Source organism: Hemiscyllium ocellatum, assembly GCF_020745735.1.
Source record: "Hemiscyllium ocellatum isolate sHemOce1 chromosome 27 unlocalized genomic scaffold, sHemOce1.pat.X.cur. SUPER_27_unloc_3, whole genome shotgun sequence".
Taxonomy (NCBI): Eukaryota; Metazoa; Chordata; class Chondrichthyes; order Orectolobiformes; family Hemiscylliidae; genus Hemiscyllium; species Hemiscyllium ocellatum.
In genome coordinates, this window is record NW_026867498.1 from 1,388,432 (window position 1) to 1,410,445 (window position 22,014).

The 22,014-nt window shown below is 49.1% G+C and overlaps 1 protein-coding gene and 1 pseudogene across 1 annotated transcript; one reads left to right on the plus strand and one right to left on the minus strand.

Moving 5' to 3' along the window:
• The window catches only part of LOC132808003 (zinc finger protein 850-like), a 132,319-nt pseudogene that overhangs the window by 18,171 nt on the left and 92,134 nt on the right, over positions 1-22,014 (plus strand).
• LOC132808034 (zinc finger protein 239-like) lies at positions 14,372-20,526 on the minus strand. Its single transcript, XM_060821938.1, has 2 exons — positions 20,393-20,526; positions 14,372-15,906 (listed from the first exon to the last, which is right to left on the minus strand). The coding sequence occupies exon 2, from the start codon at positions 15,500-15,502 to the stop codon at positions 14,702-14,704; it is 801 nt and encodes a 266-aa protein (XP_060677921.1). The 5' UTR covers positions 15,503-15,906; positions 20,393-20,526; the 3' UTR covers positions 14,372-14,701.

Below are 22,014 nucleotides of genomic sequence, written 5' to 3' on the forward strand. Positions count from 1 at the left end.
AGAAATACAGAAGTTGGCGGCTTCCCTGGAAGAGTTGGCCAACAATACTGCTGCTGCGTTGGCTGAAATCCAATCCCAAATAGCTGCCATAACGACCGAAATGATTGTCACTAGGCTAAGGACCCTTCAGAACAGGATGGCTCTGGACTATATGCTAGCAGTGAAGGTGGTACCTGTGCACTCATTGGAGAGGAGTGTTGCACGTACATACCTCAGGTCTCCTCTAACATGACTGATATCTCCAAACATGTGTGAGACAAAATCACCAACATAAGGGAGGCCAGGAATCGGTACTGGAATGAGAAAGGTTGGGATTGGGGGATTTGGGGCTTGACTGATTGGGGAAGGTGGTTAGTCAATCTAGCTATCTATGGATTATTGATATTAGTGGGTCTGGTGGTAGGGTTCAATGGCCTAATGAGCTGATTGATGACATCCCTTGGGGAAGGAACCCAAATAAATCATCATATGCTTTTACAATCAGCAGGTGATATGCAACAAAGAGAAAGTCAAAGAATGCTTCTAGAGTTCGAGGAACGAACAACAGAAATGTTAAATGTAAGATTGTGAACCCCATCGCCAAAAGGCGTAAGAGGGCAGAACATAAGAAAATGAATTAAAGGAGATTTAATAAATGCAAAAACAACAGTTAGAGAAAAAGGAAAAGGGGGAATTGTGGGAGATTAGAAATGTTGTTTTTGCAGATGGGTGACGGGGTGTAGTGGGGGGGAAGGGACAGGAACATGATACAAACGGTCGTGGAATTCTTGTAGCGTGGAGCATACTTAAGGCTAAGACTTTAATGAATACAGAGGGTCTTTTAAAGAAAATAGTTTTAAGCTAGGAAATAACTTTAAAGTGTTGTAGTTGACCACAAAAAGAAGGAACAGGGCCATTTCACAATAAAGCTTATAGTATGATAAGAGAAACTGGATAAAAGAACAAGCTGTAACAAACAAGGAACAAAGAATGCAGACAAGGACAGCAGGATGGTCAGATAAAAAAACAACTAACAAGTGAGGTAATTGGCTTATGATAGGATGGAAAAAGGGAGGTGTGATTCCGCAACTTGTAAACTGAATAAGAAAGCTAACATGCTGTGTTTGGTGAGCATTTCTGCTTGATTGCAGAAGCGTCCGGTACCTGCAAGACTGTAATAAATTGTTCTTGTTTCCAAGGCTTTGTCTCAGGCTGATAGATTTATGAGTGAGTTCTGTTTCTCACATTTCTACTTATGTCATTGGTACATACATGGACCATGACTTGGGGCTGGAAACCCTATCCCTTCAGGACCCCAAACATACGAGCCGAGTCATCACGCACCCTGGCATCTGGGAGGCAACACACCAACCGCGAGTCATGTTCGTTCCCAACAAACCTTCTATCTGACCCTCTAACTACCAAGTCCCCAACGACTAACACTCTCCTGCTTTCACTCCTTCCCTCCTGTTGCAACAGGGACAGGCTCTGTGCCAGAGACCTGGGCCCCAGTGCATACCCCTGGTGGGTCATTGTCCCGCCTCAACAGTAACACTGACTTATACAGCAAGAAGGAAATAAAAATAAGTCGTCCCTCCTCTCCCAGGAACCTCTGCTCTCCGACTTCAAATTTAAACCTCAAATCAGTGACTCCCCACTCCTGGGTTGCTGCTGCCGCTGAAAAACAGAAAATGTCACCTTTATTTGTGGTTAGCACTGCTGCCTCACAGCGCCAGAGCCCGGGTTCAATTCCCCTCCCACATCTGGGCGGCTATTCTCCTACAGTCCAAAGACGTGCGGGTTCGGGTGAATTGGCCACGTTAAATTGCGCCATAGTGTTAGGTGACAGGGAATGGCGCTGGGTGTTTTGCTCTTCGGCGGGTCGGTGTGGACTTGTTGGGCCGAAGGGCCTGTTTCCACACTGTAGGGAATCGGATATAAAGTTCTGGAATTTATATATTGATGAACTGAAACCTGCAACCCATTCTAAAAGATGAAGGACTCAGCAGCGATCCAGGTTTGTCCCAAATATTGCGTCGGTTGCATGACGCTGTGATCTGTTGCTATTAATTCTGTGTCTTATGATCCTGCAGCACAGCTCCCCGCAGAAGGAGCAGCGCTGCAGTAGCCAGTGCTTCTACATACACCTGGGTGGGCGGGGTTTATCCTGGGGGGCGGGTTTTAGCGGGAGGGCGTTGCTCATGGGCGGGGCGTGACTCGTGAGAGGCTGGCGCGCTCGTACGGGGAGGGGGCGAGGCTCAGCGGTCGGTGCAGCGCGTCGAGCCTGGAGGCGCGCGGCTTTGTGGGCGGGTGCGCGTTGTTTTGACTTGCACGTGGACCGAGGCGAAGCGGCGGGGTTTGGTGCGCGAGGGGGAAAAGTGTTTTGGTTCCCAGAGACAGGGCTTTGTCTCGAAGAGGCGGGGTTTACGTGCAGCGGTCGAAGGGACGGGAATGACGTGTTGCGTTCGGTAGGGGCAGGGCTTACGACTGCTTTCGAAAGGGGCTGGGTTTACGAGCTTCCCTCGGAAGGGGCGGGGCTTACGCGCTGCGTTCGGAAGGGGCTGCGTTTACGACCTGCGTTCGGAAGGGGTGGGGTTTACGTGCTGCGTTCTGAGGGGGCGGGGTTTACAAGTCTCATTGGTGGCGGAGGGGGCGGGGCTGAGGCCGTCCCGAAGACGGAAGTGTGCCCGCGGCCTTTTCCTCTGCTGCAGCAAGTAAGGTAAAACTTTATCAGTGTTTCCTTTTACAGAGTTTGTATTTAATAACCAGTAATGGCTACTCAATATCATCATAAAGTCCCAAAATGCCATTCATTTCAATCCATTGCAGATAAGCACTAAGAGTTAATTTTCTACGGGATTCAACAGCCTCAGCACTAAAATGGTCTCACGAGGGAACGGCTGTGAATGTTATCACTTGGTGTCCTGTTCACACAGATTCACCGATGCTGAGGCAAACCTTCTTAATTGCCTTACAGCATCCTGTTATCACTTGGTGAGCCCAGGTGTCCCTATCTTTAAGTTCTCTCCTCTTTCTGAGACTTCCTGCCTGTTTATTTTCTAGTGCAGTAAATGTGTTCAATAATTCAGCATTAGATTTTAGTCTAAATGTTTAATGACTAGTTTTAAGGCTGTAGACTTTATCACCCAGATGCCCACACCCTCATTCCTCCCTTTGATTGCACTATGATCACTGAAAGAGAAGGCTAGTGCAAACGGATGCCCTTCACGGTGGTCCAACCATCAACATCCTGCAGAGCGGCACCTCTATCTTCGCAGATCATCTGGTTATATTTATCATCGCCATCGACACGTGGGTGAGCCATTGGTACGTAAAAGGAGCATCTTCTGGGGCAAATCTATATTACTAAGGGACCTCATAAGCTTAGCAATTAAACACCTAACAAGAGCAATACTGACAAAAAGAGGAAAAGTATTCTACCATACATAGCTAAATTGATAAGCCAATTGTACCATGAGTCCAATCTGCAGTTTCCCCAACTGGTCCCTTCAGTCATTCTGTCAAGGAATACCTGGATCTCTTCTTGTATCTTAGTAATATTGCCAGTGAGATCAGGAATGCCCATAGTGCATTTATCTTGGACAATGGTGCAGACCTCACCCTCCCGGGCGTGTTTATAGTCTAAGGCATACTGATTCTGCATAGAGTAAAGACACAGGTCTGATAATCCCAGTTTCCTCTCTTCCAGAGCCTCTTCAGTCTTATTTCCTCGAATGGTCAGGCCACAAAAGAGGGAATTGCGGTTCTTTTGACATGTCACCCCTGCCGATCCTTCCAACCTCAGGGTACTCTGGATTCCGTATCTTATTGGGTGTCCTGTATTGTCACCCAGTCCGTTCCAGGTCCATGTACCGCATAAGGCCTGCGGTAACCCAGCTAGTGTTACACCAACTGTTTGTACACACAGACCGGAGCTATTGGAAAGTGATATTTCTCTTCGCAGGGTCGGCAGTAGGAAGTCTGACAAATAGAATGGAATCGGGGACTGGGGACGGGGCAAGTAGGTCATCTCCTGATAGAGAGGAGTAACATACTCCTGCCTCTGGGGTGAAGAGCGTTCTGTGGGCCTGTATAAATAAGTTGTTTGCGGATTGTGGAGTTTCCCCAATCAAGCTTCCCTTTTCTCGAGTCGGCCCGTACTGCAAAAAGGGATGGTGTTCCCAGGCGTCTTTAAAATATTTATCATAATAACGGGGTTGACCATTTTTATCCTCACTAGGCTTGCGTCTGCAGGTAAAATCAAAAAACCATGGTAACGACATGTTAACTCCCACTGATTTCTACTGTCCAGATGGACCATCTGGTCTTTCTGATGTAAGAGTCCATTGCAATCATCAATCTTCATCACGTCCCACACGTCAAAGGCGTCTGGTCCGGTGCACTGGACCACATCTCCTCAGCATGGGTGGTGGATAATCTCTGATCATTCCTGGTCGCATCCATACTCAGTGGCTTTCCCCATCAGGGTGTTGTACGTGATCAGAAAGGTGAGGAGATAAGCGATCCCCCCCATGTCCCTCCTCTTAGTTCAAGTATCTGTAATAAGATTAACATTAGAACAACAGCAAAATTCAAAAACCCAACTGGACAGTGTCCACTCCTTTTGTTGGGATTCCAGTATTCTCTCCTCCTCTTCCCCACTTTTGATTGGTGCGGTCAATCAATTTACAATGGTGCATTGGACCCAAGCCGTGGGCCCAGTGACTTTGACCACTTTAGGGGTGGGAAGTAAAACCTGGAAGGGGCCATCCCAACGAGGTTGGAGACTTTTGCCAGTCCAAGTCTTGACGAGCACCAACGAACCAGGCTCTACCCGTGACGAGGCTGAAAGGGAGGGAACATCGCTGTAGGCCGCACGCTCCTGGGAGTGAAAGGCACGCATAACACTAGTTAGAGCAAGAACATAACAAATCGTTGCTTCGGTCATGTGATGGAAGTGGACTGAGAAGGGAGCTGAATTGTTCCAAGGGGTACGGAGAGGGTGACCAGAGAGACTCTCAGCTGAAGACAGTCATGTCTTGCCCACAGACATGGATCGCATCTGGAATGAGGCCACAGGGATTAGCATAACCAGGAGAGGCCAGACTCGGCCATTAATTTGGCAAGTTTAGTCTTGACTCTGGTTAAAACATTCATCAAGGCCGGCCGCCTGAGGATGATAAGCAGCATGCAGTTGCCGACAAATACAAAGCTGGGAAGAGAGTTCTCCGTTAATATTACCTACAAAGTGTGGTCCATTGTCCGAGCTAATGCACGCAGGTATACTGAAGCGGGGAATTATTTCCTTAAACAAAATCTTCACCACAGACTCAGCAGTAGCGTTAGGAAGAGGGTAGGCTTCAATCCACTTAGAAAAGACATCAACAATAAGCAAAACATATTTACAGCAACTCAACTCATTTCTACAACTCAATGAAGTCCAGTTGAAGTGTCTCCAAGGGACACTCCAGCAAGGGAGTTCTCGTAGAGATACTTGAACTAAGAGGTGGGGGATCACCTACCCACTGACCTGTATGATCACGTACAACATCCTGATCGGGAAAGCCACTGACTAAGTATCGATGCGATCTGGAACGATCTGAGATTATCCTGATGTCATCTGGTGCACCAGACCAGACACTTTCAACGTGGAGTCGCTTGAGCGATGGCGTGAGCTGCAAGAGGAAGTGGTGGGTGCTGGTACGATGATATGTTAAAAGGCTCTTGGACGGGCATCTGAATATGAAGGGTTCAGATGGGTCAGGGCCAAGTGATGGCAAATGCGACTGGAGTCATTGAGATGGACAGCACAGAAACAGACCCTTCGGTCCAACTCGTCCTTGCTGACAAGATAGCCAACCCAATTTAGTCCCAGCTGCCAGCACCCGGCCCATATAGGGATCAAGTGATGCCAAACGTGACTAGATTAATTTAGGATATCTGGGCAGGTTGGGCCAAAGGGTCTGTTTCTGTGCTGTGTGATTCTAATTGTCTTCAGTGAAAGCAGAAGTGTGGTTGTGAAGGCTGGACTTTCAGAGCATGTTTTGCCCTGACTGGGAGCAGAAGAGTTTGACTGAAGTGTGTCGGTGTTAATGCCTTGATGTCTCATTTTGCTCCCAGCTTCCTGGGGTCGTTAACCATTTTGTGTCTGGTCCTTCCTCAAGAAACTGCATTGCAGGTTCACTCTGAATTGACACACTTTTTTTTGCTTCCCAAAATCAGACCTGATCACTCTCAGCAGAATCCCAGTGTTGTGAAAGATATTAACTTTCAGGTGGAGATATTCAAAATTCAGAGATATCAGTCTCGCCATTTCTGCTTTTTCTGTCCCTGTAAGATCCTGAATCAGCACCTTCAGGGGAATTAGTTAGAGCGGAGTGAGAACAGAGGGGAAGGGAGAGTGGGATGGTGCTTTCAATTTTGTGGAATAACAAAAGAATATTCCACAGAAAGTAGAGTTGCTTGTTCTGAATTTCTACCCTGCACTGATAGTGATGACTTTTGTAATCTCTTTTTGCAGAGTATTTGAAAATCTGAAGACTGAAGTTTCAAAATCAACAGATGAAGGGCTTATGTCCGAAACATTGACTCTCCTGCTCCTCGGATGCTGCCTGACCTGCTGTTTTGCCAGCGCCACATTTTTTGACTGACTCTCCAGCGTCTGCAGTCCTCACTTTGATGTCAATGTCTGACAGTCACTCAATCCATTGGGACCACAACAATTTTTGACTGTGATTTCGGTGAGAGGGATCAACACTTTTTGGATTCCAGTTTGAGGACATTTTCAGCATCAGGTGGGACTGGATGAGAGACCCCACAGTTGCAGCGCACTGTGTGTGGAGCCTGAAAGAGTTATACCGCCTGGGAAGGGGATTTCACGGCAGGGCTCTACACATGTTTGTGTGCAGCTGAAGTTGTGGCCATGGAGAAACCCGAGGAATCCCGCCCCGTGGAGAAACCGTGGAAGTGTGGCGACTGTGGGAAAGGCTTCCGTTTCCCGTCTGCCCTGGAGACTCATCGGCGCAGTCACACCGGGGAGAGGCCGTTCCCCTGCACTGACTGCGGGAAGACCTTCAGAGATTACTCCCACCTGCTGAGGCACCAGCGGAGCCACACGGGGGACAAACCCATCAGCTGCCCAGACTGTGGGAAGGCCTTCATATTTTTCTCTGCCATGTTGGTCCACCAGCGGGTCCACACGGGAGAGAGGCCATTCAGCTGCCCTGAGTGTGGGAAGGCCTTCAGCAATTCCTACAACCTGCAGAGCCACCAGCGGGTCCACATGGGGGAGAGGCCCTTTACCTGCTCTCTGTGCGGGAAGGCCTTCAGCAGTTCCTCCTCCCTGCTGAGGCACCAGCTGGTCCATACCGGGGAGAGACCGTACACCTGCCCTCAGTGCGGGAAGGGATTCACCTGCTCCTCCAACCTGCTGACCCACCAGCGGATCCACAGGGGGGAGAGGCCCTTCAGCTGCCCAGAGTGTGGGAAGGCCTTTACCCAAATCTCTGCCTTGCGGAGCCACCAGCGGATCCACTCCGGGGAGAGGCCCTTCAGCTGCCCCGTATGCGGGAAGGGCTTCAATCGCTCCTCCTCCCTGCGGAGCCACCAGCGGATCCATACAGGGGAGAGGCCCTTCAGCTGCCCCGAGTGTGGGAAGGCCTTTACCCACGTCTCTGCCTTGCGGAGCCACCAGCGTGTCCACACGGGGGAGAGGCCCTTCACTTGCCCCGAGTGCGGGAAGGCCTTCAGCAGTTCCTCCACGCTGCTGACCCACCAGCATGTCCACACAGGGGAGAGACCGTACACCTGCCCTCAGTGCGGGAAGGGCTTCAACTGCTACTCCACCGTGCGGAGACACCAGCGGATCCACACAGGGGAGAGACCGTACACCTGCCCTCAGTGTGGGAAGGGCTTCAGCACATCTTCCTCCCTGCTGAGGCACCAGCGGATCCACACCGGGGACAGGCCGTTCATCTGCTCTCAGTGCGGGAAGGGCTTCACCTACTCCTCCCAACTGCAGAAGCACCAGCGAGTTCACGTGCCATCGCAGGGGGATTGAAGGAGTGACGGCCGAGTCCCATTATCGATTGGAATATCAACCCGGTTCCGGGGACTCCCGGGTTCGAATCCCGCCATGACAGATGGCAGAATTGGTATTCGGTCAGAAATGTGGAATTCGGAATCTAACGATGAGACCATTTCAGGGAGGGGGTGGTGTGGGGGAGAAAACCCCCATCTGATTCCCTCTCTCCCTTGTTAGGGAAGGGAACTGCCATTGTGGGAAAGGATACACTCAGTCGTCCCAGCTGCATCCTTTACCCGGTCTTGCCTACACGTGACTCCAGACCCACAGCAGTCTGGTTGACTCTACGCTGCTCATCCAACTTACTTGGATACAGGTTGAAATTGCTGAGTGAGGCAATACTCCCTCCAGGTTAAGGCTCCAATTACAAAGGGACAACTCAGTGGTGACCAATAATGAAGTAAGTGAGGGGTTGCACTTTGACCTTGAGCTGTTTTTAAAAAAAATGCTACTTTTTCTACGCCTTTCTGCTGGGAGATTCTGAAGCTGTAACAAAGTTGGGTCACAATAAAGATTACCTGAACTTCACACTGAGCTCAGACTCTCAATGACAGCTTTAAACTGCAACGGGTTTTTGGTTTAAAACTGCTGATTTCTTACAGGAGAAAGTGAGAACTGCAGATGCTGGAGATCAGGGACAAGATTAGAGTGGTGCTGGCAAAGCACTGCAGGTCAGGCAGCGTCCGAGGAGCAGGAAAATCGACATTTCGGGTTTGCTCCAGACTGCAACCTCCTTACTGTCAACCATCTGTGAGTAAGGTACTCTCTATCGGCAGAACATAACAACACGACGGTTGGAGGAGGAGCGCCTCATCTTCCGCCTGGGAACCCTCCAACCACAAGGGATGAACTCAAATTTCTCCAGTTTCCTCATTTCCCCTCCCCCCACCTTGTCTCAGTCGATTCCCTCGAACTCAGCACCGCCCTCCTAACCTGCAATCTTCTTCCTGACCTCTCCGCCCCCACCCCACTCCAGCCTATCACCCTCACCTTGACCTCCTTCCACCTATCACATCTCCATCGCCCCTCCCCCAAGTCCCTCCTCCCTACCTTTTATCTTAGCCTGCTTGGCAAACTCTTCTCATTCCTGATGAAGGGCTCTGGCCCGAAACGTCGAATTTCCTGTTCCTTGGATGCTGCCTGACCTGCTGTGCTTTAACCAGCAACATATTTTCAGCTCCTCTTGCTAACACACCACTTGCCTTGCTCATTCCTGCTGCATCTGTCTGACAACTGGCACAGAAGGACACTGATGCCCCTCTGAACATCCACGCATCATTCCTGATGAAGGGCTTGTGCCCCAAAATACGACTGTCCTATTGCTCGACCCACTGTGCTTTGCCAGTTGTGGTCATCTCTACATCAGGAAGACCGAGCGTAAACTTGGGGAATGGTTTGCCGAGCATCACAGCTGGGTCCGCAGAGGCTGAGCGGACTTCCCAGTCTCCACCCATTTTAATGCCCCTTCCCACTCCCCTTCTGACAAATTGGAGGAACAAAACCTCATCTTGTCTGAGCAGTCCACAGCCCGGAGGGCTCGACACTGAGTTCTCCAATTTCAAATAATCTCCCATCCCATCCCCCAACTCACTTCCCAGCCCCTTTCACTCTTCCCTGCTAACTAGATTCCTTCCTCCCATTCACCAACCAGGTTATGGGGATAAGGCAGGAAAAGGATACTGATTGAGGATGATCAGTCATGATCATAATGAATGGTGGTGCTGGCTCAAAGGGCAGAAGAGCTGACTCCTGCACCTATTGTCTATTGTACCCTCTACCTGTCTCCACCTATCCCCACTTCATCACCCTGCCCCCAGCAGACCCTTGTTCCACAGCTCTCCCTATACCCACCCCCAATCCTGAACAAGGGTTCCACCAGATACCTCAACTTCTCCACCTCTGATACTGCCTGGCTTGCTTCCTTCTTCCAGTCTCCTGCCTGTCTATTTTGCCAATTGAGACAAAGGCTTGGACTAACTTTTCCAGAGTCTGTCCCCTCGCTGGATTCACTCCCATTCCTTTCAGTTGCTCCAAGTCAACAATTGAACCCCAGAGTTAAACGTAAATGGAAAAGGGGGTGAGAAAAGAGAATGCTGTACTCACAGATGTTGGACAGATGGCAGGAGGACCAGTCTCCTTCCGGTCCTCCAGTGATCCTTATTTGTCCATCAAAAGTAGGTTTCGCCCCTTTTCTGCCGACAATGAGGAACACGCCCAATGTTTTGGTGACAGTGGCAAACATGTGTGCTGCTTGTTGACACCGAGGAGTGTACACAATATGCTCTGCAGCAATGCTGGTGTTATTGACAGATTTTAAGTTTCCAAATGTCTATTGGAGATCAAAAAGGGTAGAGCGATATTTTTTTCCTCCATGTGGCTCAATATTTGATTGAGCAGCCAGACAAATGCAAAAGCAATGTTTTTAAGTCTTTTCCTCTGTGTTGGGGTGACCTTCACAACTAGAGGACATAGGTTTAGGGTGAGGCCACAAAGATATAAAAGGTACCTGAAGGGCAATGTTTCCATGCAGAGGGTGGTGCAGGTATGGAATGAGCTGCCAGAGGAAGTGGAGGAGGCCGGTATAATTACAGCCTTTAAAAGGTATCTGGATGGGTATATGAATAGGAATGGTTTAGAGGGATATAGTGCTGGCAAAGGGGACTAGATTAATGTAGGGTATCTGGTTGGCGTGGACAGGTTGGACTGAATGGGTGTGTTTCCATGCTGTACATCTCTATGACTCTAAATAATAAGTCTACTTTTCCAATGAACAAACTATCTCCATGTTAACAAGGCTTAGTGCACAACCTGCTTTACAAACCATTCTCAACAGGTCCTGCCCCTTCAGTGACTGAGGAACATATACATGCTGGTGCATAGTATCCTTCACTAGTATTTACACACTACCCTCAGCAATTGCACAAGTAACAGCAAAGGGCAAACAGCACAAGGATTAAACACACAGTGAGGGGTAAACAGCACAAGGATTAAACACACAGTGAGGGGTAAACAGCACAAGGATTAAACACACAGTGAGGGGTAAACAGCACAAGGATTAAACACACAGTGAGGGGTAAACGGCACAAGGATTAAACACACAGTGAGGGGTAAACAGCACAAGGATTAAAAAACACAGTGAGGGGTAAACAGCACAAGGATTAAACACACAGTGAGGGGTAAACAGCACAAGGATTAAAAAACACAGTGAGGGGTAAACAGCACAAGGATTACACACACAGTGAGGGGTAAACAGCACAAGGATTAAAAAACAGTGAGGGGTAAACAGCACAAGGATTAAACACACAGTGAGGGGTAAACAGCACAAGGATTAAAAAACACAGTGAGGGGTAAACAGCACAAGCGCCAGTAAAAGCAGATGGAAAGTGAGTGTAAAATACCGGTGTCTGCCCCGGGCCGCACGGCGCCATTTTCCTAACGGCCGCCCTCCCGCCGCTTCCTCGCTCGAGCGACTTCTCCTCCCAACCGCCTTCGCCCCCGCGTGACGTCTGCACGGGGGGATGGGCGCGGCCGGGGGAGCCTCACCGTCACCAAGCAACAGCCACCTCGCGCTACAACTGCTCATTCACAAAAACAAACTCTCCTGTCTCGCTCTGCAGCTGCAGGGGGGGACACGGCCACGTTTCGAGGAGCCCTGTCTACATTGGGAAAGCTCACCGCTCCATTTAAACACATATTCCGACATCTAACGGAACGGCCTCATATCTAAAGGGGGCAATCTGCATTTTAAAGGGACATGGACATTTTAACGGGTATTTCCGCAAATACAGAGATGTAAATGGACGAGATTACATTTCAAAGGGATGTGGGCACATTCAAAGGGATATCTTAATATGTAAAGTGACGCAGTTATATCTAAATGAATCTACATTTCGAAGAGACGTTGCCCTGTTTATAAGTAGAGACAATAGGTGTGAATTCTGTCTGTGTCCCAATGTTGAGTCAAACTGACATGTTTCTCAGAAAAGCTCTGCACTTAAATTACATTCTTGAGAAGGTAATTTATATATTCGGGTGTAGGTTAGGGAGAATTGGCCGTGCTAAGTTACCCATAGTGACCAGGGATGTACAGGTTAGGGTGGATTGGCCATGGGAAATATGGAGTAAGGGGTTGGGTATGGGATACTGTTCAGAGGGCCAGAGTAAAATAGATGGGCTGAATGGCCCACTTCCACAATTCGTCCATCCCCACCAGGATTCCAAACTAGACCAGTCTCACTTGCCTGCAATTGGCCCATTTCCCTCTAAACCTTTGTATTCATGTACCCATCCAAATGCTGTTTCAATGTTGTCACTGTACCTGCATCGACCACATCCTCAGCAAGTTCATTCCACATGCAAATCACCCTCTTTCAAAATGTTGCCCCTCCGCTTCCTTTTAAATCTCTCTCCTCACATTAAAAGAAAATGCCCCCGAGTTTTGAGTTCCCCTATACTAAGCAAGAGCCATTTTCGATTCACCTTACCTCCACTCCTCATGATTTTATCAATCTCAATGAGGTCAACCCCCAACCGCCTGTGCTCACGTGAATAAAGTCTCAGCCTCTCCTTATAACTCAAAGCCTCCAGTCTTTACAACATCCTGGTAAATCTTTATTAAACTCTCCCTAATAGTATTCTTCCTATTACAGGGCCACCAGAACTGTACTCAGTACTCTGAAAGTGGCCTCACCAACATCCTGTACAACCTCAACATGATGTCCCAACCCCTATACTCAGTGGTGTGAACAATGAAGACAATATTGCAAAAAGCCACCTTTACCACTCTGGAAGTTGCATCACTGGTAGACAAAGAACTATGTACCTGAACACTGCCTCCCCCCACCTCCATGTTTATCTGTTCTCTAACATGACTCATGGCCCAACCATTATCTGGACCTTGTTTTAGCAAAAATGCAACCCCTTGCTTTTATTAAGCCTCTCTCTCACACACATCCTCTATCTCTCAGACAGACAGACACACACACACCCCTCAACACACTCTCACACACTCAGCCTCATACTCCATCACACTCTCACTTTCCTAAGCATACACAACACGCTTCTGTGCACACTCACACAAACTCACATGCACACACTCTCACTCTCCCATGCACATACACACACACCACTCTTTGGGGTGAAATTGTATTGGCAGAATTATATTTGCAGATACATTCAATTTTGTTCAAAAAGTACACAATCTGCAGGCAGTCAATCCATGTAATATTTTACAAATTCCGACTTTGGAAACAGAACCAGTCTGATTCAAGATTGGAATACTGACAGACACAAATCTCACACCTTTCATGCATTGTCTGAGCGGAGATATTTATTTTTATAAAATCTTAAGTCATCTCAAGAACATTGTTACATATTAATGAACCAAAGCCCACACCCATTCTAAGAGATGAAGACTATCTAAGTTTGTTCAATATATTCTATGAGTTGTATGACACTGATCTTTCGATACAAGTTCTGTGTCTTATGATGCTGTTCCATGAGGCTTATGTGTTGATGAGGCAAGATTGTACAGATGAGGCAATGGGATTTATCTGAGGAATCTCTGGGAAGCTCGGGAGGAAATAGCAGAGCCTTTGGCTTTGATATTTGAGTCTTCATTGTCGACGGAGGAGTGCAAATGTTGTGCCCTTATTCAAGAGAGGGCATAACTACAAATTGAGGGGTGACAGCTATAAGACAGATGCCAGAGGCAAGATCTTTACACAGAGAGTGGTAAGGGCATGGTAAGCCACATTAGGGAGATTTAAACAATCCTTCGATAAGTGCATGGATGATTTTGGGATAGTGTAGGGGAACGAGCTGAGAATAGTTCACAGGTCAGCGCAACATCGAGGGCCGAAGGGCCTGTTCTGCGCTGGATTGTTCCATGTTCTAAACTTAGTGCAGGAGGCTGAAAGACATGAGCAGCTTTAAAACAAAAACCTCTTGGAGCTCAAAGCTTTCAATGAGAGTCTGAGCCCGGTGGTAAGTTTAGGTAACCTTTATTGCAACCCAACTTTGTTACAGTTTCAGATCCTCCCAGCAAAGAGGCAGAGAAAAAGTAGTTGCTTTTTGAACAGCTCAGGGTGAAAGTGCACACACCACACCTCGCCTGTTCCCCCAACCCCCCCCTCACTGTCTTTACTATTGGTCAGCACCAAGTTGTCCCTTTGTAATTGGATCCTTGGTACAGCCGTAACCCGGAGGAAGTATTGCCTCACTCAGCAATTTCAACCCATACCCTGTCTCCAACTAAGTTTCTCCCCGCTCCTTTGCCAGTGGGGGGGGGGGGGGGGGGGGGGGGGGGTGAAGAGAGGGGGAGGGCAGTGTAGAGTCAACCAGACTGCTGTGGGTTTGGAGTCACGTGTAGGCAAGACCGGGTAAAGGATGCAGCTGGAACGACTGAGTGTATCCTTTCCCACAATGGGGGCTCCCTTCCCTAACAAGGGAGAGAGGGAATCAGATGGGGGCTTTCTCCCCCTACCACCCCCTCCCTGAAATGGTCTCATCGTTAGATTCCGAATTCCACATTTCTGACCGAATACCAATTCTGCCATCTGTCGTGGCGGGATTCAAACCCGAGAGTCCCCGGAACCGGGTTGATATTCCAATCGATAATGGGACTCGGCCGTCACTCCTTCAATCTCCCTGCGATGGCACGTGAACTCGCTGGTGTCTCCGCAGGTTGGAGGAGCAGGTGAAGCCCTTCCCGCAGTGAGGGCAGGTGTATGGTCTCTCCCCGGTGTGTATCCGCTGGTGGATCAGCAGCGTGGAGGAATAGCTGAAGGCCTTCCCGCACTGAGAGCAAGTGAAGAGCCTCTCCCTTGTGTGAATCCGCTGGTGGCTCCGCAGGTGGGAGGAGCAGTTGAAACCCTTCCTGCATTCGGGGCAGCTGAAGGGTCTCTCCCCGGTGTGGATCCGCTGGTGGGTCAGCAGGGTGGAGGAATCGTGAAAGGCCTTCCCACACTCAGGGCAGCTGAAGGGCCTCTCCCCTGTGTGGATCCGCTGGTGGCTCCGCAGGTTGGAGGAGCAGGTGAAGCTCTTTCTGCACTGAGGGCAGGTGTACGGTCTCTCCCCGGTGTGGACACGCTGGTGGGTCAGCAGGTTGGAGGAATACCTGAAGGCCTTCCCACACTCTGGGCAGCTGAACGGCTTCTCTCCTGTGTGGACCCGCTGGTGGGCCAACAGGGCAGAGAAAAATATGAAGGCCTTCCCACAATCTGGGCAGCTGATGGGTTTTTCCCCCGTGTGGCTCCGCTGGTGCCTCAGCAGGTGGAAGTAATCTCTGAAGGCCTTCCCGCAGTCAGTGCAGGGGAATGGCCTCTCCCCGGTGTGACTGCGCCGATGAGTCTCCAGGGTAGACGGGACACGGAAGCCTTTCCCACAGTCGCCACACTTCCACGGTTTCTCCACAGGGCGGGATTCCTCAGGATTCTCCATGGCCACAGCTTCAGCTGCACACAAACACGTGTAGAGCCCCTCCCTGCCGTGAAATCCCCTTCCCAGGCCGTGTAACTGTTTCAGGCTCCACACACAGTGCGCTCCAACAGTGGGGTCTCTCGTCCAGTCCCACCTGATGTTGAAAATGTCCTCAGACAGGAACCAAAAAGTGTTGATCCCTCTCACAGAAATCAGTCAAAACTTGTTGTGGTCCCGATGGATTGAGTGACTGTCAGACATTAACAACAAAGTGAGGACTGCAGACGCTGGAGAGTCAGTCAAAAAATGTGGCATTGGCAAAACAGCAGGTCAGGCAGCATCCGAGGAGCAGGAGAGTCAATGTTTCGGACATAAGCCTTCCATCCATTGATTTTGAAACTTCAGTCTTCAGATTTTCAAATACTCTGCAAAAAGAGATTACAAAAGTCATCACTATCAGTGCAGGGTAGAAATTCAGAAGAAGCCACTCTACTTTCTGTGGAATATTCTTTTGCTGTTCCACAAAATTGAAAGCACCATCCCACTCTCCCTTCCCCTCTGTTCTCACTCCGCTCTAACTAATTCCCCTGAAGGTTGGCTATCTTGTCAGCAAGGGTCTGTTTCCGTGCTGTCCATCTCGATGACTCCAGTCGCATTTGCCATCACTTGGCCCTGACCCATCTGAACCCTTCATATTCAGATGCCCGTCCAGGAGCCTTTTGACATGTCATCGTACCAGCACCCACCACTTCCTCTGGCAGCTCACGCCATCGCTCAAGCGACTCCACGTTGAAAGCGTCTGGTCTGGTGCACCAGATGACATCAGGGTAATCTCAGATCGTTCCAGATCGCATCGATACTCAGTCAGTGGCTTTCCCGATCAGGATGTTGGACGTGATCATACAGGTTAGTGGGTAGGTGATCCCCCACCTCTTAGTTCAAGTATCTCTACGAGAACTCCCTTGCTGGAGGGTCCCTTGGAGACACTTCAACTGGACTTCATTGAGTTGTAGAAATGAGTTGAGTTGCTGTAAATATGTTTTGCTTATTGTTGATGTCTTTTCTAAGTGGACTGAAGCCTACCCTCCTCCTAACACTATTGCTGAGTCTGTGGTGAAGATTTTGTTTAAGGAAATAATTCCTTCAGTATACCTGCGTGCATTAGCTCGGACAATGGACCACACTTTGTCGGTAATATTAACGGAGAACTCTGTTCCCAGCTTTGTATTTGTCGGCAACTGCATGGTGCTTATTATCCTCAGGCGGCCGGCCTTGGTGAATGTTTTAACCAGACTCAAGACTAAATTTGCCAAATTAATGGCCGAGTCTGGCCTCTCCTGGTTATGCTAATCCCTGTGGCCTCATTCCAGATGGGATCCATGTCTGCGGGCAAGATACAACTGTCTCCAGCAGAGAGTCTCTCTGGTCACCCTCTCCGTACCCCTTGGAACGATTCGGCTCCTTTCTCAGTCCACTTCCACCACATGACCGAAGCAATGGTGGGTTATGTTCTTGCTCTAACTAGTGTTATGCGTGCCTTTCACTCCCAGGAGTGTGCGGCCTACGGCAATGTTCCCTCCCTTTCAGCCTCGTCACGGGTAGAGCCTGGTTCGTTGGTGCTCGTCAAGACCTGGACTGGCAACGGTCTCCAACCTTGTTGGGATGGCTCATTCCAGGTTTTACTTCCCACCCCTACGGTGGTCAAAGTCGCTGGGCCCTCAGCTTGGGTCCAACTGCACCATTGTAAATTGATTGACTGCACCAATCAAAAGTGGGGAAGAGGAGGAGAGAATACTGGAATCCCAACAAAAGGAGTGGACACTGTCCATTTGGGTTTTTGAACTTTCCTGTTGTTCTAATGTTAATCTTATTACAGATACTTGAACTAAGAGGAGGGACATGGGGGGGGATCGCCTATCTCCTCATCTTTCTGATCACGTATAACACCCTGATGGGGAAAGCCACTAAGTATGGATGCGACCAGGAATGATCAGAGATTATCCACCACCCATGCTGAGGAGATGTCGTCCAGTGCACCGGACCAGACGCCTTTGACGCGTGGGACGTGATGAAGATTGATTATTGCAATGGACTCTTACATCAGAAAGACCAGATGGTCCATCTGGACAGTAGAAATCAGTGGGAGTTACCATGTCGTTACCATGGTTTTTTGATTTTACCTGCAGACGCAAGCCTAGTGAGGATAAAAATGGTCAACCCCGTTATTATGGTAAATATTTTAAGGGCGCCCAGGAACACCATCCCATTTTGCAGGACAGGCCGACTCGAGAAAAGGGAAGCTTGATAGGGAAAACTCCTCAATCCACAAACAACTTATTTATACAGGCCCACAGAACGCTCTTCACCCCAGAGGCAGGAGTATGTTACTCCTCTCTATCAGGAGATGACTTACTTGCCCCGTCCCCTGTCCCCGATTCCATACTATTCGTCAGTCTTCCTGCTGCCGACCCTGCGAAGTGAAATATCACTTTTCAATAGCTCCGGTCTGTGTATACAAACAGCTGGAGTAACACTGGCTGGGGTACAGCAGGCCTGATGCAGTACATGGACCTGGAACGGACTGGGTAACAATACAGGACATCCGATAGGATATGGAATCCAGAGTACCCTGAGGTTGGAAGGATCGGCAGGGGTGACAAGTCAAAAGAACCGCAATTCCCTCTTTTGTGGTCTGACCATTCGAGGAAATAAGACTAAAGAGGCTCTGGAACAGAGGAAACTGGGATTATCAGACCTGTGTCTTTACTCTATGCAGAATCGGTATGCCTTAGACTATATACTCGCCCGGGAGGGTGAGGTCTGCACCACTGTCCAAGATAAATGCACTATGGGCATTCCCATCTCACTGGCAATATTACTAAGATACAAGAGATCCAGGTATTCCTTGACAGAATGACTGAAGGGACCAGTTGGGGAGACTGCAGGTCCAGCTGATGGTACAATTGGCTTATCAATTTAGCTATTTATGTTTGTTGGTATTGGTATTGTTAGGTATTTAATTGCTCGGCTGTGTGGAGTTTGCACATTCCCCCCACGTCTGCATGGGTTTCCTCCCACAATCCAAAGATGTGCAGGTTTGGTGAATTGGCCATGCTAAACTGCCCATAATGTTTGGTGCATTAGTTAGAGGGAGATGGGTCTGGGTGGGCTACTCTTCAGAGGGTCGGTGTGGACTGGTTGGGCCGAAGGGCCTGTTTCCACCCTGCTGGAAATCCAATCTAATCCTTCTGGGCTGATCAGAGTCTACCAACCCGGCTATATCAAAGAATAAACTATTGCTTGTGTGATTGACAAAGAGTCATTTCCAGGTGTGTTTATTGACCAATCCCAGAAATCCGAAGATCCGGATAGCAGTCCGGATCAGAACAACCAGATTAGATTATTTACAGTGTGGAAACAGGCCCTTCGGCCCGACAAGTCCACACCGACCCACCGAAGCACAACCCACCCATACCCCTACATTTACCCCTTACCTAACACTACGGGCAATTTAGCACGTCCAATTCACATGACCTGCACATCTTTGGATTGTGGGAGGAAACCGGAGCACCCGGAGGAAACCCACGCAGATACGGGGAGAATGTGCAAACTCCACACAGTCAGTCACCTGAGGCAGGAATTGAACCCAGGTCTCTGGCGTCGTGAGGCAGCAGTGCTAATGCAGCAGGAAATGGTTAATGTCCCCAGGAAGTGGGGAGCAAAATAAGACATCAAGGCATTAACACCAACACCAGGGAGAAACTAAACATACAGACGTGCCAAATATTAGTGGCAAGCCAGAATCACAGATGTACAGCACAGAAACAGTCCATGCTGACCAGATATCCTAAATCAATCTAGTCCTATTTGCCAGCACTTGGCCCATGTCCCTCTAAATGCTTCCCAACATATATCTATCCAGATACCTTTTAAAGGTTGTAATTGTACCAGCAGACACCACTTCCTCTGGCAGCTCATTCTTTACACACATCACCCTCTGTACACAGGAGTTGCCCCTTAGGTTTAGGGTGAGATTTGAAAGAAACCTATGAGCAACCGCAGAACAAAGATCTTGTCTATTTACCCTCACCATGCCCCACATTATTTTATACAAGGTTGTAGGGTCACCCCTGTGGGACATGAGTAAAGCAGTGTTACTTCTGTAACCATAATTGCTTCTGCAAGGTAAATAAACTAATGACATGGTATAATTGCTTCAGCCAAGAGTGGAGTTAACAAGAGTGAAAACTATGTGAAGGAAATATATGATTGCTTCTGTATTAGTTAAAATGTGCACACAAGAATGAAATGTGCCTGCAAACAATGGTAGATATTACAGACAAACAGATAAAGGTGCTGTGAGGCGAGGGGGGTGTAGGTTAAACTAGATATGCTCGTACAAACAGTTATAAGCATCTGTTTCCTGCTTCTGCGAAAACAAAATAAATCACAATCAAGGAGGCCAGAAGGCTCAGTGTCGGCGGAAAATGGGAGGAAATGTTGCTTTCGCATACAAGGAAGCAGCTGGCAGTGAGAGAGGATATACGCTCACACTTTGTTCACGCACATGGCCGGATAAGGCAAGAAATAGACAAGAGGAATGGACGCCACCGGGAAAGAATGGAGGGACCAACCGATCATTTGCGGGTCAGCTTGGAACATCAGGGCGGGGGAATGGGAATGAGGGAAGGAAGTTGAATGTGCTGGAGCCAAGGCGGAGGAAGAACAGAGGATGCAAAACCGGCTTGAAGCTGCAATGAGGAATACTGCATGTACTGTACTTGTACCTGTTGCAGTTACTGGTGGGAATCGGGTGCATTTTAAACTTAAAAACAGACAAGATATCCAGCCCTCCCCCTTCCCAATCTCTATCCTTCCGTCCCTCCTCACCCGGGTAACTAAGACACATACCTGACTTTGCAGAGTCTGCTCCCTCCCTGGATTCACTCCAGTTGCTACAAGTGAACAGTTTCCCCTGCTCCCATCTCTGTCTCCCTCCCAGGATGAAGAGTTACCCAGAGGGAGGGAGATTCACTGAAACTGACCGGGTCACTTCCGCGTTGTGACGTCACAAATGAAGTAGGGGCGGGGCGAGGGAAAGGGGCGGTACAGGGGGCGGGGCAAGACCGACCCCACCACGCTGCACTGCGCTTGCGCTCCGCCGACAGCAGAAGGGGAAGAGAACACAGCTGAAAATGTGTTGCTGGATAAAGCCCAGCAGGTCAGGCAGCATCTCAGGAATAAACATAAGCCCTTCATCAGGAGTGGGAGAGAGTTTGCCAAGCAGGCTAAGATAAAAGGTAGGGAGGAGGGACTTGGGGGAGGGGCGATGGAGGTGGGATAGGTGGAAGGAGGTCAAGGTGAGGGTGTTAGGCCGGAGTGGGTTGGGGGCGGAGAGGTCAGGAAGGAGGTTGCAGGTTGGGAGGGCGGTGCTGAGTTGAGAGAACCGACTGAGACAAGGTGGGGGAAAGAACACACTTTCCAAAACCCCCTCCCTGCACAGAATCCCCAGAGTGTGGAAGCAGGCCACTCGGCCTCACCCACCCACACTCATTCCCCTACATTTAACCCTGAGTCATGCGTCTTACCTGCACATTATGCCTAATTTAGCATAGCCAATCCAGCCTAACATGCACATGGGTAATTTAGCATGGCCAATCCACCTTTGATGAGAGTGGTGCTGGAAAAGCACAGCAGTTCAGGCAGCATCCGAGGAGCAGGAAAATTGACGTTTCGGGCAAAAGCCCTTCATCAGGAATAGAGTCGGCAGGGTGGAGAGATAAATGAGGTGGGGGTGGGGAGAAAGTAGAATACAATAGGTGAATGGGGGTGGGAATGGAGGGGATAGGTCAGGGAGGAGGGTGGGGGAAGGTAGCAAAGAGTACAATGGGTGATTGGGGTTGGGGATGAAGGTGATAGGTCAGATAGGAGGGTGGAGTGGCCTGTTCGGATCCGAACTCTGCTGGTTTAAAGGTGGTCCGGAGTCCGTGTAGGATGAGTTGGTTACGGAGGCAGGCACTGAGGAAGCAAATGTGGCTGTGGTAGTGAGTCTGTTTCAGGACATGGTTGAAGAGCTTCAGGGCAGAGGAAATGACCTGGGAGTTGCAGTGGGAGAGGGACTCCCTGAGATTCTTGTCGAGAGAGAAGGAAAACTTCTTCAAGGCAGGCATCCTTACAAGAGGATTCACAGTAGGGTTCAAATCAACTCGGTAAAAACAAGGACTGCAGATGCTGGAAACCAGATACTAGAATCACACAACTCCAGGTTGTAGTCCAACAGGCTTCTTTGGAAGCAGTAACTTTTGGAGTGCTGCCTCTTCATCAGGTGGTTGCGGAGGATAAGATCCTAAGACACAATTTAGAGCAAAACATTCCAGTGTCCTGCCACTGAAATGGTATATTGAACAAACCTGGATTGTTAAGTCTTCCACCTTTTCAAATAGGTTGCAGGTCTCATTGCAATGTAAATCCCAGAACTTCTTGTTGTCACCTTCTCGAGATAACAAGGTTTTATAGCAAAAACTCACATCTCA